This window comes from Tamandua tetradactyla, chromosome 5 (assembly GCF_023851605.1).
Source record: "Tamandua tetradactyla isolate mTamTet1 chromosome 5, mTamTet1.pri, whole genome shotgun sequence".
NCBI classification, from domain to species: domain Eukaryota; kingdom Metazoa; phylum Chordata; class Mammalia; order Pilosa; family Myrmecophagidae; genus Tamandua; species Tamandua tetradactyla.
Genome location: NC_135331.1, coordinates 95266195 through 95285112, shown reverse-complemented (window position 1 = coordinate 95285112; position 18918 = coordinate 95266195). Strand labels below are relative to the sequence as shown.

Below are 18918 nucleotides of genomic sequence, written 5' to 3'. Positions count from 1 at the left end.
ACATCTGTCCTTGCACACCTGCTCACAACCCTTTCAAGCCTGTGCTGCTGCAGCATGGCGGTAAAGCCCAGGTAGTTATGTCCAGTTACGCGGAAATTAGAAACTGCTCCTACAGATGCACCTGGGCTCCAAGAAAGAGAATCTATCCAAGACCAACCAAAGCTTACTGAGATAACCTCCAGTAACTGACCCTCTAAGTCTCAACTCATCAACAGGTATCAATTGGTATCTAAAGTGTCTATTTTAAAAATAAATAACAAATATGCCAGCCCCTGTATCTGAAATGACCACGCTAGCTCACTCGAAAAGAGAATTACATTTTTTTTTCAGTGAGGTAAGAATTTCTTAAAGCTCAGGACAGCTAACTGACCTCATAGCTCATTTGTAAGTACATGCTGGGAACAACAGGTGGTTACAGGAAAGCATAAGCCCATTTGTACTCCCACCAGCTGCAATCCTGGATTATACCATATCTGCTGACCCAATGCCCAAGGCAGAATTTGTAGCACAGAAACATATTAAAGGATCTTAATGCATTTTATTTCATCAGGGCCATAGCAAAGGCAAAGCAGCTGCAGGTGTTTCAGGAATGAAATGCATCTGTTTTACATTCTCCTCCATCCCCAGCTTTTGCATGGTGGAGGGAAAATCACTGCACTCCGAGAAACAGACTTGTACCCCTGGCTCACTGAATTGTCAGACATGGAGCTATGCTGGGCTGGGATAGAGTACTGGTGATGGACAGAGGTCAGCTGCCCAGGGTGTGAGACCAAAAGTCACAGTGAATCACCAAGCTGGGCATCTGTCTGTTTTTAAAAGGGAAGGAGAATGTGTGATTTAGAAAAACCTACTTAATATTTAAATAAAAACCACTAAATCACAGAAACAGTTCTAAAACAGAAGCAATTATTTTTGCCTCAATTAATTAAAATATCAGATTAATCTAAATGTTAGAACAAAAAGCAGTGTGACTGACAGCAAAGAAACCAGATTTGTGCAAAGAACTTAGAAGGTAGCTGTATAGGTTTAGCTGTGATCTAGAGCATTTCTTTGGTGTGTTCCATCAAACTGCTCTAAGAGAACAGTCAACAGTGAAGGGAAATAAAACCATGTCACAGCCTAGCTTAATGACACTTCCAAAGCAGTTTGCACATGTCATTTTAAGAGTATAAAAATTTCACTAATGTTGATATCCTTCATTATAGTTTCTCCAAGCAGTCCCATTCTTGCAAAAACTTAAATGACCTCTTTCCTCTCCTCGGTGGCAAATGTTTGCCCTGTTGCAGCAATGTCTCCTTCAGTTATCCAGCTCAAGCAGCTCTCACTTTACCTGGCATTCACATCTTTCACTCTTGCTTTCACCTGAGAAAAATCCATTTTTGCAAATGGGTGGGGGTGGGGGTGGGGGTGGGGGTGGGTGGCGGTAGGCAGGGTGCCCACACCATGAAGGACATAACCACTGTGTGGTCAAATCTGACTTGAGAGAGCTCTTGGAGCAAACCCTTTAACCCACAGTTTATAAAGAAAAGGGGATTGGCTGCAGGTTCATATCATGCTAGGCTGTTTTATCCAAAGATGAACATATATTTAAAACTAAGAGAAAATGGCTCAAGGCAGTTTTTGCCACAGGAATAATGGCTTCCTCCTTCAAACATCATTTCATTTCAGTGACTGTAAGCAGGAGACATTAATCCATGGTACCTGGGGCAGTTTTTAGTGTCCAAAAAAATTGTAAGAGGCACTTGCACTCCTGGCCTCTTCTCTGCACATTCCCACTCCTCCCACCTCTATATGGATCTCAAGAGATTAATGATTTGCTGGCAGGAAACTTAGGTGACCTTATGCTCTTTTCAGCAAGCTCCTGATAAGTTTGGCTTTCTCTTTTAGCATTTCCTTGTCCTTTAAAAGATTATCTTCTCAAACTGAGCAGACTCTTAGAAATCCAGCTCCAAAGCTGCAGTGGAGGTGAGGCAAGAGGCCACACTCATTCCACCAAGAGCTGTCAAGGTTACAGCCTGGGCCCACAGAGCATCTCAACTGCCAGGCTCCTGACACAGCTCCCCAGGGTCTGTGGCCTGTGTAGCCATCCCTGAAAGTTCCTTTCTAGGCAAGGGCCAGTTCCTCCCAGTGGAGAATGTCCAAGTGGCACTACAGTCGGGCGGCAGCAGGTTGTAAATGATACACCAAACATCTCTCTCCAGAAGAGCAACTGGAAAAGAAAGGAGCACTTTGCCGGCTTCCCTCTGCTAGCCTTTTGATCTACATGCTGGGGGTGGGGAGTGGGGGTGGTATGCCGTAGGGGAATACAAAGACCAGAGACCACACTGGGAGAGAATTGTGACTTAGACTCACTCCTGCCATTGCAGGTCCCTTAGCAGGTGAATATCAAGTGCTTTTTCAGGTTAATCCGGTGATGAGTGAATGCTTTGGAACATGTGCCAGTTTAAAGCTATTATGTACCCCAGAAAAGCCATATCCTTTAAGCCTAACTCAATATTGCTGGTGGAATCTTTTTTTTTATTGTTTCCATGGAGATGTGACCCACCCAGTTGTGGGTAGTAACTTTTGATTAGATGGTTTCCATGGAGATGTGTCTCCACCCATGCAAGATGGAGATGTTTACTGGAGCCCTTTAAGAGGGAACCATTTTGGAAAAAGGTTTAGAGCCAATAGAACTGAGAGAGCCCAAACAGCCAGAGCTCTTTGGAGATACAAAAGGAGAAAACCCCCGGGGAATCCTTATGAAAGGAAAAGCCAGGAGAGAAAGCTGGCAGACCTTGCCATGTGCCCTCCCAGCTGACAGAGGTGTTCTGGACTCAGCGGCCTTTCTTGAATCAAGTGATCTTTCCCTGGATGCCTTAGTTCAGACATTTTCATGGTCTTAGAACTGTAAACTTGTAACTTAATAAATTCCCCTTTTTAAAAGCCATTCTGTCTCTGGTATATTCCATTCTGGCAGCTTGTAAAATAAAACAGAACTCAATTACTGGATTCAAATTCTGGCTGTATCACTTTGATGTTTGTGTTTCAGAGGTTCAATCATCTCTCATATAAAATGGGGTTGTTGCAGGCATTAAACAATGCACACGAAACATAGGCATGGAAGTGATGCTGTTTTGAGGACTCTTAGATGTTGACATCTTTCTGGCTCGCAAAGTAAAACAACTGTTTGGTTTCAAGACTATGACTGCCCCCTGCCTTAGTCAGGTTCCTCAGGAAGTTCCTTCCTCCTCTACCCATATGTCTTTTTCGTTCAGTTCTCTTTTACCTTTCTGTACAGACTTGGACACCCTTCTCTTTTGGTGAACGCACAAAATCCTTTCTCCTTTAAGAAGTCACTGCTAGACACAAAGGAAAATAAACACGGAAATCTCCTTCCTCTGAACTTATCATGCACAGGTCTCTCTCTCTCTCTCTCTCTCTCTCCAAAAACCCACAAACCTGTTTGTACAGACTGTAAATGCATGCTAAGTAACAAGCTCAGTTACAATTTCTGTTTAAGATATGCAAATTCTAGAGAAATCTGATTTAAATATAAGAAGACTGCACAGGGGGGGCTGGTAGGCACTCAGTGGTTGGGGAGACTGTGAAAGGGACATGGGAACTTTTCAAGGATAACAGATAGCAACTTCTCTATTCTTGTGGGGGCTACTCCACAGGTTCAGTTGAGACTTCTGTGAGGTTCTCTCACAAGCAGAGGCAGAGCATACATGCTTACAAGTTTGGTCACGTACTGACCATGTTTCAAAGTGCTATTTCCCTGATAGAATCTGGAAGCTGTAGTGAAAGGAAGAGCCAAAGAAAGGAATGAGTTGTAGACATTCTTCAAACAATCTTTATTTTTACCCAAAATGTGCCAGTGTCAGGTACACTTGTTTTATGTGCTTCCTATATGAACAAAAAGTCTTTCTACATGCTTCTTGGTTGCACCACAATCATGCAAAAAGATTATTCTGAAGAGTTTAAGAGTATAGGCATGCCTCTCTCTAAGTCTACAAAAAGTGAGCTTTAAAATCACAAGTCCCACAACTTCTGCTGTCCACTGTTGTGTGTGTGTGTGTGTAAGAGGAATGTTCTTGCCACAGACCTGAATTCAAATTTGAAGTCAGACTATGGATCAGTTAAATTCCTCACTGAATGGACAGAAAAGAAACTAACTCTCAGTTCACTTCCATTTTACTTAGGGGGTGGCTAAGGAGAGGGCTTAGACAGAGGACTTCACCAAATGGCTACAGTCTACATAAAAAAAAACACCCCTTAATGGAGCCTGAAAATTGCTAAATCCAATGGACCCGTTTCAGTTCAAATTTACAGCATCTGGAATAGCTGGCCTCTCCTGGGGACTCTGACACCTACTCTCCTTGTTTTCCTTCTCCTTCTCTGGTAGTTCTTTTTTTAAACATTAGAATAATTCATTGTTAGACCTTCTTTGTGTCTTTCACTATACTCCTGTGCAAGGTTTAAAATTCTAACTATACATACTAACAGTTCTGGAATTTCTCTCTCTGGTCCAGATCTCTCTTTAGAGTACCATGCTCATGTACTCAATTACTTACAGTTGGTATCTTGGGTAGCTCAAACTTAGGATGACCAAAATGGTATTGCTATTTCTCCACAAACCTGCTTCTCCTTCAGTGTCTCCCATCCTAAGAGACTGGGGCTACTATGCAGCCAGTGGCTTAAGGCAGAAGCCGGGGTCATCACTGATATCCTCCTCACTCTTCACATTCAATTACCAAGTCCTGTGGATCCTATTTCCAAAAATCAAATCCTCCTTCTTCTTTGCATCTCTATTGCAGAAGGTACTGCAAATAGCTGCCTCTAGGTAGTCACCCCACGCAAACCCATCTTCCTTACAACAAAGTGCTTAGATATAAACCCCCTCTGTGATCACCTCACTTTCTTACTTAAACCTCTAATGGTTTCTTATAGATTACAATACAATAAGAATGTCACCATCCTTAGCATGATATCATTCCCAGTTGCCTCTTTCACTCCTTTGTGACACTCATTCTTTGCACTCTATGTTCTAAAGAAACATCTCTTAACTAAATTCTTGCTTATTTCTCAATGTCTCTCAGCTTCAATGTCTCTTCCTCAGGGAGAACTTCCTAGACCCTCAAATGACATCAGGGTTTTCAACTTGGATTTTTCCTTTACAGCCCTCACCACAATTGTAATTTAGGGTCATTTATACAATTTTTATTTAACATGACTCCCTGACTAGATCTCATGAAGGCAAGGACCATGTTTCTATAATCACATCTTTTTTGGCCTCAAACAGTGTTTGGTTCAAAGAAAGTTTGGTTGAGTGAATGAATGCGAAGTTAATTACAAACAGACTGTTTTTTGAACCTCAGGGGACAAGTAGAGGTCAAGCAAGAGCTCAAGTGGCCAAATGCAATATCCCTTGTCCCCCACCCTCAGCAGCTTTTACCCACTTTTCCCGCTTTCTTGGAACACTTAACTGATTTTGCTTTCCACTGGCTGCTTTCTTAGAATCCTTCACTGGTTTCTCCTCTAAAAATCACCTTAGAATGCAATCCTCCTGCATTTTCTCCTTCTATATTCTCTCCTTTAAGTAATTTCACCTAGACCCAAGGCTTTAAGTAGAATCTAAATGCTAATGTCTCTCAAATTTATATTTCCATCCATGAATTCTTCTCCTAAGTTCCAAACTATTATATCTGCCTACTTGACACCTAGCTTGATTGGCTAATAGGAATCTCAACCACAACATATTCAAAACAGAACTCTTAATCCTCTTGACCCGAACATCAGTTCATCTTCTAATCCTCCCTGATTCAGTAAATGGCCCCATATCCACCAAATGCTCAAGCCAAAGCCTGCACTCATTCCTGATTCCCTCTTTCCCTCACTCCTTACATTCACTTTATTAATGTTCATAAAGGATTTAATCTGTACATGATATCATAAATCCTCCCTGATTCTCTCCATCTTCATGCAAAAGTCCTGTGGCAGGAATTAGCTCAATATCTTGATGAAACAGAAGGTTAACATGGCTGGAACACAGTGAGGCCTCTATCATTTCTTGGTAGAGCCCACAGTGAGTCATTCTGCTTCTGCTTTTGCTGCTTTGGATAGGGAATACTAAATATAATAAAAATTCAAATTGTTCAAAAGGATATTCAGCAAAAAAGTAAGTCTCTCTTCTATTCCATTCTCTCAGTTACCCTGCCCAGAGGCAAAATAACCACCACTACTAATGTTCATGTATTCTTCAGAGTCTATGTATATACATGCATTTATGTTTATCACTAAGAGGAATATTTTTTAAATGTAAATCAGATCATGTCACTCCTTTGCTTAAAACCCTTCGAAGCCTTCCCACTTTGCTTAGAATAATATTCAAACTTCTTGCAAAGGCTGACAACCCCCCATCCCTACAAGCCCTCATCTGATTCTTGCCAACCTCTCCCCTCTCAAGCACCATACTCCAACCACATTGGCCAGCTCTCTGTTCCTCAGATATGCCATTTGTTCCTATGTCCAGAGACTCTTTCTCTCTGAAAAGATGGGTCTCTCAACTTTTACATCCTTAGCTCAGCTTCCACCTCCATAATTAAAGGCCCTCTCTGACCATCTCATCTACAGTAGCCCAGATGCAGGCCCCCTATCCCGGCTGTGGCTCCCCCTTTCCCTCATCATTCTCTGTCATTCTATTACACTGTGTCAGCTACTCCTATCAGAAATTAACTTATCTGTTCCCTTGGTCATTGCTTCTCCAAAGAGTAAAAGCACAAGAGGCCAGGGACTTTGTCAGTTTTATTCCATGCTGTTTCTCTAGAACTCAATAAAGATTAGTAGAATAAATGAACAAGTAATTTGAGTCAAAATTTGACTCATTAAAAATAGAAGAAAATGGGCAGACCACGATGGCTCAGCAGGCAGAGTTCTCGCCTGCCATGCCAGAGACCCGGGTTCAGTTCCTGGTGCCTGCCCATGTTGGAAAAAAAAAAAAAGAAAATTACTTCTAACGACAAAAGAATATTTAATACTGTTAACTCTTTGTGCCCCTCATCCTCACCAGTCTACTGGAGAGGATCACCACCCGCTTACTTCAAAGTACTTGGGTGAGCAGGAAACAGCAAAAAACAATCTAAAAACAATTACTGTCTGGCTGCAGATGTATTTTGTGTAGTAGCAGGTTTACTTTCTTAATTGTGCTTTTCTACTGCCATTATTAATATAAGCCTATCTTCACTGAGCTCACTCTGAGAAGAAACCCAGAAATGGCCAAGATGGCATGAGATGCTCTCCTGGAATTACAACTTTGCTGTAGCTCGTGATCAAATGAGCTAGGTACAGATAATGAAGAACTGAACATAATCACAGAGGTTCCCACTGACATCCATTTCCTACTCTGCCTTGGTATTTCAGTCACTCCAGATCCCATGAAAAATTAATCTTGGGGTTAACAGTCCAGCTTAAGGGAAGAACAATTTAACTGATGCAAAAGTATTAATACAAACCTCACCCTTTAATTTGTAAATTTGGAGCTCCCCCCGCCCCTTCCTGGCTATATGTGTAACACTACAGCAAACAGTCCAAGAAAACACGCCATCCTATATATTAATCACAAGGATGTGCAAAACCGTTGTGTACTGACTCAAAGCACTTCTCTCACAGTGTCCATCACCTGAGGTTACCAGGCAAACACTGTTCAAGAAGGAAGAGTTTGAATATGTGTAGAGCAGTGGCCAGCTGCTGTACAGCAGGTGTTCTCATAATCCAGAAATAGAGGCCGGGGCTCATCTCCTCTAGTAAAAAATAGGGCTACTGCTAGAGTAAGCCCTCTCGACTCTAGGACCTGTCTTCAATGGCAATGGACACCACCTGCTACCTGCCATACCATGTCCTAAGAAAATCCATTTCCATGGCATCAAAAGAAAGTATTTTAACTAATATCTAATGGAAAATACTGGTAGGAGGAGAGCATGTAGCATCTTCATGGTAAACTCTCCCTAGCTCCCTTGCAGTCACAAAGTATTTTTTTCTGGAGAACCCATCAGAAGCATAGAGACTTCTGTAAATGAGGCAGGTCTGCCTTTGATTATGTGAAGCAGGGGGCCACTGTAGAAGACAGCCATCAGGTGGAGTTCACCACAGATCAGTGTCACCTGTCTCCCAGGCATCCACCAGACACTGTAATATTAGCATGTACGACAGTGGGTGAGGCCCATGATCATGTAGAAGGAGGGACACATGCAAAGAAGGCAGCACTATCATCCCCTCCTTCCTTTACTGAACCAATGTTTACTTGGTACTGACCATGTACCAGGCCCTGTGCTAGATGTATAATTATATATACACTTCAGTTATAAAACACTGAAAAAAAAAACAGGAGCCCATAAATCCATACCAATAATAAACAAACAAATATACGTACATATGTGTAGGTGGTGAATGAAAGATTGAATGAATAAATAAATGGGGAAGACGGGAAGGCTCTCACAAAAGAATGTTAAGTGACAAACAGTAAATGTGGTAGGACATTTTGCAATCATCTAGTAAAGATTGGTTCACACAAGATTGTCAATGGATGCTAAATTTAGGCAGAAATTTGGATAAGTAGGATATATGCATGTGTTTTTCATAGATTCTTGATTAGTTGCAAGGGAAAAAATAGTTATTAGTGGAGAAGCTGGCCAACACCCTGGTGGGTGATCAAAATTAACATCAGCAATGAGGGCCTGATGGAGATCTGTGCTTCCTGATGTGAGATCCTGAGGCGGACAAAACATTGTTATATATAGAATTCTGGCCAGGAATATATAACCTGAATTCAACCATGAAGAATTACCAGACAAACCCGATGTGTGTTTGGGGAGGCATAGAGAGATTGTATTCTTAAAAAATTTCAGTATCATACAAGACAAAGAAAGGCTGTGAAAATTTCCAGATTAAAAGAATCTAAAGAGACATGACAACTAAATGCAATACCTGATATGGACTGGGTCCTGGCTTGAAGGGGGGAGAAAAGACTTCTATAAAGGACATTACTGAATCAACTGACAAAATCAGAACACAGACAGATTTGATAACTGTTGCTGTGCTTATATAATGTTCCTATTCTTAGGAAACATGCACTGAAATATACAGGGGTAAAGGGTTACGATGCTTACTTGCAATTTACTCAAGTAGCTCAGGTTAAAAAAATATTAAATATATATTTCCAAATAAAAAGTTTAAAACAACCACTACTAAGGACTTTTTCTGATGTAACTGTTTAGGTTGGGGCCTAAACATCCCATTTTCTTTTTCTCTTTTTTTTTTTTTTGCATGGGCAGGCACCAAGAATCAAACCCAGGTCTCCAGCATGGCAGGTGAGAACTCTGCCACTGAGCCACCATTGCACCACCCTAGACATCCCATTTTTAAAAAGCTGGGAACTACTTACAGCAGTGGTTCTCAAAGTGTGGTCTTGGGCAAACAGCATTAATATCACCTGGGAACTTGTTAGGACTGCACCTTCTTGAACCCGCTCCAGATCTACTAAATCAGAACCTTTGGGAGGTGGGACCCAGCAAATCATGTTTTAACAAATCCTCCAGGTGATTCTGATGCCAATGAAGAGACCAACTGACCTAGACTCTGAGCTCCTAAAGGAGCTTTCATCTATATTCCTCAAAAAAATCTAGCAAAATGCTTTGTGCATTGTCTTCTCTCAATAAATGCTTGCTGAATTTGGTTTAACAGTGAATAAGGGGTGACTACTGAGGCACTGGAGATGATAAACTACTCCAAAGGCTTCAGGTAAAGTATTATTCTGAATTTTTAATCTGAGTAGAAAATTTATTTTGAAACCATTAAAGGAAGTCTGATTATTCAGGAGGTTAGTAAAAGCACAGTTGTCCCAAAAGGGAGCATATCTGCTTAGTTTGTTAAGTCATTATCATTTGAAAATATGTAGCAACTTATGTAAGGTCTCAGATTTGTGTTTAAAAATTAATTCTGTGGTTCTGGAAAGCAATGTGCAGTGACTAACAGGCCATGGTATGTGTATCATACAAGATCTGCTTAGAAAATAGAGCATTCACGGGCTTTGATGTGGCTCAGATCTGATGAGGATGGCCAGGTTTTAGAAGAACATCCCCTAGGTGGAATTTGGGGAGACAGCTCCCCAAATAAAAAAAAGGAGTAATTTGCCTACTGAGTAGAAAATGAAACAAATCCATTTTTATGCAACTGTTTTCTATTTTGAGAAGTTAAACTGCTGAAGATACTCAAGGATACAGAGTATCATCCCAGTCTCACCACATGCCTTTTCTAATTCACACGCCCACAGATTTCACAGGAAAGGGGTGTTACTTTGGTATTGCTGATTTAAAGGTTATCCAAGCACAGTGAAGCAGAGAAGAATTCATCTTCAAAATTCACTGTCATTCTGAAAGCCCATGGAGTGTCTCAGCAATTAACAATTCCTATCACCTTTAGCCGTTCTCTATGTGAGAAGGCTCAGAACTTGCCTAACAAATTGCCCTTTTGAAGATCAAAGGAAAGCTGAATGTGTCTGCGTGTGCTCTCGATGAGACTGTAGTTTAATGGAATTTTTAGAGAAGGCTTTACAGGCAGTGGTTGGATGACAGCCCCAGGGCAGAGGATTCAGGAGAGCTTGGCCACTCTTTGCTTCGGAGAATCTTCCCTGCCTTTAATTGACACCTCATTAGAAATTAATGAAAATGACATCCTCTGTTCTTCCTCCTCTAGGCAGTGAATGCTACAAAAAGGCCCATCACAATTCATAACACATTCAATTTATATAGCAATAGCTCTTAAGCATTATTTATGATATGAATTTCTTGTCAGCAGTTAATAACCTATATAGAGTGGAAGGGGAATGGAAAAAAAGATTGTGGATATATATATATATATAAAGATTTTCTGCAGTGAAGAAATGTTCTGTTTAAGTTCAAACCACCTTCCTGAGTCGTCCCTTTCAGTAGTAAATTACTGTGTTACCCCTCTCCTCTAAAACCTTTCACAGCAATTACATATCTAACACCATGCATCCACAAGGAAAAAGGCTTCCTAGTGATCTAAGAAGTCAGTCCCAGAGGACAGTCCCACTGCTGTCCTTCATCTTTAAAGTGTGGCATCGACTCAGTCATTTTTATGGGTACACAGGTGTAGTCTTTTCAGTGGGCCAAAATGAACTCTCAGGTCTATGAAGCTTACATCTGGATGACTACAGAAAGTTCAGGGCTTTCTTACCTTCCCCAGCAGAAAGGTCGAATCTCCTACATGTATACACTTAGAATTGTGTACAAGTCAACAAACTACATGTTGTATGATTTAGAAAGAATGTATATCTGTGGCAAACCCAATGTAGTAAGTATTTAGAAATCTAGCCTTCTATCCAAGAGAGTGGAGAACACAGCAGAATAATCTACAGTTACCAGAGACAGTCAAGTTAGACTTAAGAGCACATGAAACCGTCTAACATATGTCTTTAGATTCTTACACCTGGGTACTTAAGACCCTAGGAAATTAGGTGGTTGCATCAAGGTGAAGGGTAAACCTAGAGACTTGTTTATAATACTTCTGGATCTCTGAGTGCTTAACTGAGAATTTTCATGCTTGCCTGACAAGGAGAAGAGATATTAGGCACTGCTAGAGGAAAGATAGATACTTGATGGAGCAATTGCTTGATTCACTATGGCAAATCCTATGTCAATACCCAGGATTCAGGTATCCAGGATAAGGTAACAGAAAATCCCCAAAATCTAATTTAGGAGCAACCAAAGGAATGTGTTGTAAAAGCAATAGGCAAAACATCCAGGAAGGATTCACAACAAAGTTAACAGAGGAAACTGCTAAAATCCCCCACAGTTCATGGGAAGACTAAAGCAAGAATCTGTGAACCACAAAGGATTAGATAAATCCTTCAGTCTGGGGCAAGGTTGGTTACCCATCCTAAAGTTTCCTTGGCTAAGCATAGTATTCCTATCCTACCTCACCAAGAATTCCAAATTACCTGGCAGGGTTCTCCTCAATCAAAAAAAACAGTCTAAGAATAAGGTTCTGGGTTCACTGGTCAATCCCCCACGTGAACAAATACAACTGAAGTCTGAAAACTCTGCAAACAGTTCTTCTACCACCTTTTATTCTTAACCATCTTCCCATTTTCTCACAAGTACTTAACAGCATAACTAAACACCAAACTAAAATAAAAACTTCTCAGTGACACTGGGACTCCCTATCTAATCTCCGTTTCTGTAGTTGAATATATACTTTTTTGTTAAGTACCATACACACAAAGTGTGTGCAGCAAATAGGCATCTGGTCATGACAGGAACAGGACTTCCAACTTAGCTTCCATGAGAAGCTGACACTACCTCCTTTCCTTCTCATTTCCAACAGGGCAGATTATTCAAGGATAGGTGCTGTGAAAGCTGTCTCTTCTGAAGATGAAAGACTCCCAGTGACTACAACTTTATAACTGCTGAGTGAACTAGATTATTTATTCTTGACTGCCAGTAAGAATACTCTTAAGGTATCGGAGCTATCCCAGAGGCAAAAGGGGGCTTCCACAGCTGTGCCCTCAAGGCAAAGGGTATAGGATTCTCAGAAGCTAGAGCCAGGCCTCAAAGTCTATCTAATAGCAGCTCCGTCCCACAGAACAATTTTATAATACTGTCATGGTCAGGTTCATGTGTCAACTTGGCCAAATGGTGGTACCTGTTTGTCTGGGCAAGTGCTGGCCTGTCTGTTGCAATGAGGACATTTCATAGAATTAAATCATGACCATGTCATTTGCATTCACAGCTGATTCCATTTGTAATCAGCTAAGGGGAGTGTCTTCTGCAATGAGTGATGCTTAATCTAATCACGGGAAGCCTTTTAAGGAGGATTCAGAAGAGACAGGTTCTCTTTCTGCTTCAGCTGGCAAGCCTCTCCTGTGGAGTTCGTCCAGACCCTCCATCGGAATCTTCGGCTTCACAGCCTGCCCTGCAGATTTTGGACCCTGTGTTCCCGTGGTCACGTGAGACACTTCTATAAATTTTGTATTTGCGAGTGTTCCCTGTTGATTCTATTTCTCTAGAGAACCCTAACTAATACAAATACTAAGCTTTAAAAATAAAAATGGAAACAGGGACAAGAAAACTAAGTCAGCCTAAAATAATGCAGCTATACAATTTTTATCTTACGTGATATGATCTATGGTCAAGGGGAGGGAAAGGTTTTATTCTGCTGTGGATAGGCATAAAGTTTTTAAAAAATATACCTCTGTGCAGCAATTTCTAAGAATTGATATTACACTGGAGAATAGAGAAGGAAAGATTACTTTTAAGGTATAAACTGATTATGGTTCAAAGAAAATAATTTTCTAAGCAAATTTTGTTTTAAAAGGGATACGGGGGGAAAATCTTTCATTTATCTTAAGTAGTAAAAAGCTCATTCCAAATTAATTTAATTGGTTTGGTTACTTTCTACATAAGTCATAAGTGGGAGGGAACCAGAGTAACAGGTAATAGGGAGACACTGACAGCAATAGGGAGACAGTGACAGTGCAACTCTGAAGAAATATGTATGAGTAGTTGGGGGGTATTTTTTCCTTTTTTGTATGTATGAGAGGAAATAAAGGGTGTTTGGAAGTAAGAATTGTCTAACTCCAGATTTCTCAAGCTCCACACCTATAGCTTTGCAGTGAAGTATTCAGGAGAAGAATAAAGGACTTAACCTTTTAAGGAATAATTTACAAAGCTTTGCCAAGGTGTCAAGGACACAATCAACATCATGCCACTGGGTGAGAAGCTTACCACAACGACATGATCCTAATTCCTGCTGCACAAGCTCCAGTTTGGTTTGGCACTGGTAGCACCGACGTCGATTCTTCTGTTTCGATCGAGTGGTCTCCTCAGACCGTTCGGTAGCCTCCAGCAGTCGTGGTCGTTTCACTGGTGAAGCCTCATTCTCAGACTGTGAATCTGAGCAAAACAACATATTTGGGCATCATGGTTAGTGCCTGGCCTGGCAAGCTCAGCTGGTCAGCATACTACAGGCATTCTTCCAACTGGGCTGCTGCCCTTTTCCAGGAACAGAACCAGTGTGAGCAAGAAAACAAGTCTGACTCCCTGGTTCATACTGCACAAACTGTGACAAGTGTGTGCATTTAGGCATGACTTCTAAAGACAAGCAAGGTCTGAACTTGGAAAGGAGGGTGGGAATGACTCCAAATCAGTTCTATGTTGCTGCTTTTAAAAACAGCTAAGACTCCATAAGGAGACCATTTAAGCTAGAAACAAGATCCTCACTTTATCTGTACCCCTTTCATTGGGCCCTAGCCATTTACTGCTTACAGTGGTTACTTACCACTTCTTGGGTATTTCCTTATCCTCAAGTAGACTGTAACTCTTCAAAGAAGGGACTATGTCTACAGTCCTTTACATTGCTATGGTCAAGACAATTCCACATGCAAAGCCAGTGTTTGGTGAGTGATCCATAATCTTCTCTAATAAAAATACTGAAGTTTCTACTCCCAAATACAACTACATAAAAATCAGGTTCTATAATAGAAAATTCATTCCGAAGTGAAGGAGCATCCTCACGTTCACAACAAGCTGCCCCATGGTCTCCACTGTGGGGTAGGGGTAGTACAGAGGCAATGCTTGGCACCATAAACCCTAGGGTTGGCACCAGACTGGTAGGTAGTAGGAGGTACAGTGTGTGACAACTTGGGTTTTTTCATCACCTTATTAAAAATAACTAAAATGCAGGAAGTCCACATTGCAAGTAGGCTATAAATAACTCTTGCCTTAAAAAAAAAAAAAAAAAAAAAAAAAAGCCGGACTTGGGGGCTCTGCATTCTTGGAATAGAAACCACTGCATGCTGAGGATGCACCTCTGATTAACTAAGGCTACACCAAGATTTCAAAATGGTTTGTGCTAAAACACCCCCTGAAAGAGGAATCGCCTAAACTAATCTTCAATATAAATCCAGAGACCACTTCTCACCACCTACACTACCCATCTTGGTCAAAATCATCACCATTTCATCTAGCTTAGTACAAAATCCTCTTAACTGGTCTCCCTGCTTGCCCCTTTGCCCCTACAATCGGTCTGTTCACAAGGCAGCCCGAGTGATCCTGTTAAAACTCAAGTTAGAATCACATCACATTTCAGCTCAAAACCCTCCAATAGCTCCCCATCTCAGAATAAAAGTTCAAATATTACAACCTTCAAAAGTCCCTGCTTTTGATTTGTACTCCACCCATATCCCCACTTCTTTCACCTCAACTTCTACTACAGTTTCCCCCTCTGCTCCATCCACTCTATTCTCTTCCTTATTGTTTCTTGACTCATGCATGACCTTTGCACTTTCTGTTCCCTCTGTCTGGAGTACTCTCCACCCAGATCTAGAAGGGATCTCATCTCTTTTAAGCCTTTGCACCAAAGTCACATTTTCTTCCCTGATCATCCTATCTGGACAACCACCTCCCTCCATCCCTCTAGCACATCCCCTCATCTGCTCCTTTTTCAGCTTTATATTCTTCCATACCACATATCTTTTATATTTCCTCCAGGAGAATGTAAGCACCAGGAGGGAAGGAAATTTCACCTGCCTACAAGTCAATACGTATTTCTCAAGTGAATGAATCTTCTCCTAGTCCATCCTGATTCCCTATTTAAAGTGGCTGCAGTGATAATCTGTAGTCTGTTGGATGTATTTATTAAAATTTCCCAACCTCCCTTTGTGTGAAGAAGATGCTGCACTTCACCAAAAAGCATCCATGGGTACCTACAGTGATGCAGGAACAGTTGCTTATTGATCCCCATCCCATCACACTGTGCACTGACAAACAGAAGGCATGCACCATTCTTAGCAACTATAAACTTCATTTTTCATCTCACTTAATTCTTCCAGTCCTATATGACATTTTCCCCTAATACAAACCAACTAAACAATGCTCTCAATGAAAACAACTGAAAGCAAGTTCCACCTTTGTCCCAGCTCTGCCAAGTGAAGCTGTCCAGACCCACTTGGTGTGGTGACTGAGGCAACCACAGATATGCGAGGCCTCCTTCCCCTTTCTCTACAAGAACAACAATCTAAATGTAAATTATTACAAAGCAGCCGGCTGAAAGGAAGGTGCCTTGTGTGAGCCACACTGCTCTCTGGGGAGCCCTGTTTTACAAACCAGCTATGGCACTGTTTGTATTAATAACCCTATTTAGACAAACACACACATTTGTAACAGGAAAAGAAAAATTCTAGAGTAAAAGCCGTAACAAAAAACAATATTTGATCTGAGACAGGGCCTTCAATTCGGAGCATTTTTAATAATTCCCTTACCCAGGGTCGGAAGGGTGAGAGGGTTCCACACAAGCTGAGGAGACAGCTGAAAACTTCATTATTAATATTGTTAAAATCTGGAGAATCCTAACATGACGCTAGCATGCCTCTAAGATAAAAGAGGACTACTCAGGCCCTGAGCCTCTTTCATTCATACCACTAGCTAACAAAATTAAGTGTGTGTCTGGAAATGCAGTTCACATTCAAAGCTCTTTTCCACATGGGTCTGTCCCAAACTCTTTAACAGGCTGTCTACCTACATGGTACTCATCCCTGTTTCCAGAACAAACCTTTACTACTACAAGGAAAAAGCAATTTAATCTCAGTGTGGCAATAATAAATTATTTTCAAATAAGAAAGGGAGTGATGTATTACAAAAATATTTTATTGTATCATTCGGAAACAGTAAACATATTTACATACTCATAATCATCATTGGTTATTGCCAAACAATATATTTAAAGGAACCCACAGAAGTTAGGAGGTTAGTCTAATCCTGACCTCTTTCTTCTAATTCCCCATCTTATCTGATGTATATTCAGTAATAACACTAAGGAATAAGTCTACATGGTCCCATATAATTCCACAATATATTAAAAAGAACTACTAAAGTATCTGTTCTGGTAGGAGGTAGGCATGGGACTTTCTTCAAATAATGGGTTCTAAGGGAGGTTTCTGATGCTACCAACAGCTTCTGGCTGCACGACACTGGCCATCCTAATACCCAACTCAGTCCTCTGAGAGTCAATGTCCTAGCGTCTGTAAGTCTAAGCTCACAGGCATTCATATACAGAACATGAGTCACAGAAACAGTCTAGACAATTCTAAACCAAGACAGACCAATGTCTAACAATGTGTTAGTTTTAGAATCAAGAAGCTGTTCCCAGACATAAAGACAGCTGTAATGTTTTAAGTTAACCTTACTTCACACAGTTAATGGTCTGTGCCACCCTCCACATATTGCCATCCAGGAAGGTAACTGTTAAATAGAACTTACTGGTGAAGCAAACCATTCTTTGGTATTTTGTCACAAGTCAACTTAGTGTTTTAATTAGAAGCTAATGAAATAGCATTCTGTAGGATCATCATCATGTCTGCATAAGAAATTTATATCTTCTCTGCTAATTGCTTAATGAAACCTGTGCCATTGGGTAAGTTGCCTAAATAAAAGAAACAGATGTCAAGGGCAGGGATTCTAATTATATAATAATGAACTAAATAAAATTTATAATTGAATTATGTCAATAAGAATAGGATTATTAAAAAGAAAGACCCCAAAATGACAAATGCTAACAGAGCCCTCATCTACTGTACATTTTTTAATAAATGAAACTTTATTTATATTTTGCTCACAAATATCATATCTCATTAGCCTGAGACATTTTCAATTTCCTTTACAGTGACAAGAAACACTTAACAGTTTACTTGCATACTCTGCACTTGGGCAGTAAGGGTTACATGAGGAGAGAAAGGAAAACTGAAATAATTCTTACATGCCGCTTTAGCTGTCAGAAGAAATAAGTCCTTGCAAGGAGCATGCTCATTAGCAGCAGGAGAAGCTGTAGTGGCAAGCTAGAAAGTGTTCCCACCCCAGGAGTTAAAAGTGACTTATAATTAAGGTCCTTCACAAAAGGCTAACAGAGCAGATTTTTTCAGGTATGCTTTTTCTTGAGAACATGCTCTAGTCTGGATATACCCACACATTCCCATGTCAGGTTCACGGTCCGTGGTACTCACCCAGATCCCTCTCCCTTCCCCTACTAATATTTACACCGTGAGAAAGATACCACATGAGATATTTTAGTCAAGGAAAATCAATCAAGAATAACATATGATTAAATGAGGAAGGAGAGTCTTAAGAAAAAATATTTTACTGTCAGCTCCCTATGTTTGAAGGTAACTCTGCTTATTTGTGACTGAGAAACTAGTAATTTTAAAAACATATAATCATCTGAAGACAGAAACTCTCTGAATTGGACTTTTCTAGCCAATCACAGAAAGAAGTGGAAGGATTCTCAACTTGGGACATAGTTTGACTGGAAAGTTTAACTGGAGACAACAAACAGAGCTACTTCTTTTAAAATTCTGTTTTGTCTCTGACAGAAATTCACATTTGTTCCTTACTGTCACTGTTCTTGTCTTTATTACTCATGTCTCTCCTGAAAATTTCCAAATAAATTGTGTCAGGCCCGTCAGAGTTGAATCCCAATCTCTCTTAATCTCCTGTCACTGTGCAGCTGGCAGCCTCCAAAGCCCAGGGCTGCTAACTGCGACTGTGGCCGTCTGACATCTCAGGCAGGCTCCCAGCCCTCTGCAGAAGCCAGCACTCATGATTTAGAATAGGAGAGTGGGAGAAGCAAAGTGGCACAAAGAGAAGGAAGCCTTCTTCTATTCCCTTCACCCACACCTCTCCTTACTTCTAAGAAAAAGAGATGAATCTGTTTAATCTCAGGCTCTATGACAGCTTTTAAGGTACTCAATCAGTTTTTTTAGAACGTTACCACAGACTCCTGACAGACTGACATTTATGATCCCAACAGCCGGTACAAACATCAGTAAGAACAATAATTAATGAACCCTCACACATCACTGCTGTCTTT

General features: G+C 40.7%; 1 protein-coding gene across 8 annotated transcripts in view; it reads right to left on the bottom strand.

Moving 5' to 3' along the window:
- Positions 1–18918, bottom strand: part of ZFAND3 (zinc finger AN1-type containing 3) — a 545448-nt gene that overhangs the window by 66977 nt on the left and 459553 nt on the right. For all 8 annotated transcript variants that reach the window (XM_077161675.1, XM_077161677.1, XM_077161678.1 and 5 more), the window contains one exon: positions 13785–13952. In XM_077161675.1, the coding sequence (XP_077017790.1) occupies positions 13785–13952 (168 nt within the window). The remainder of the gene's footprint in view (positions 1–13784; positions 13953–18918) is intronic.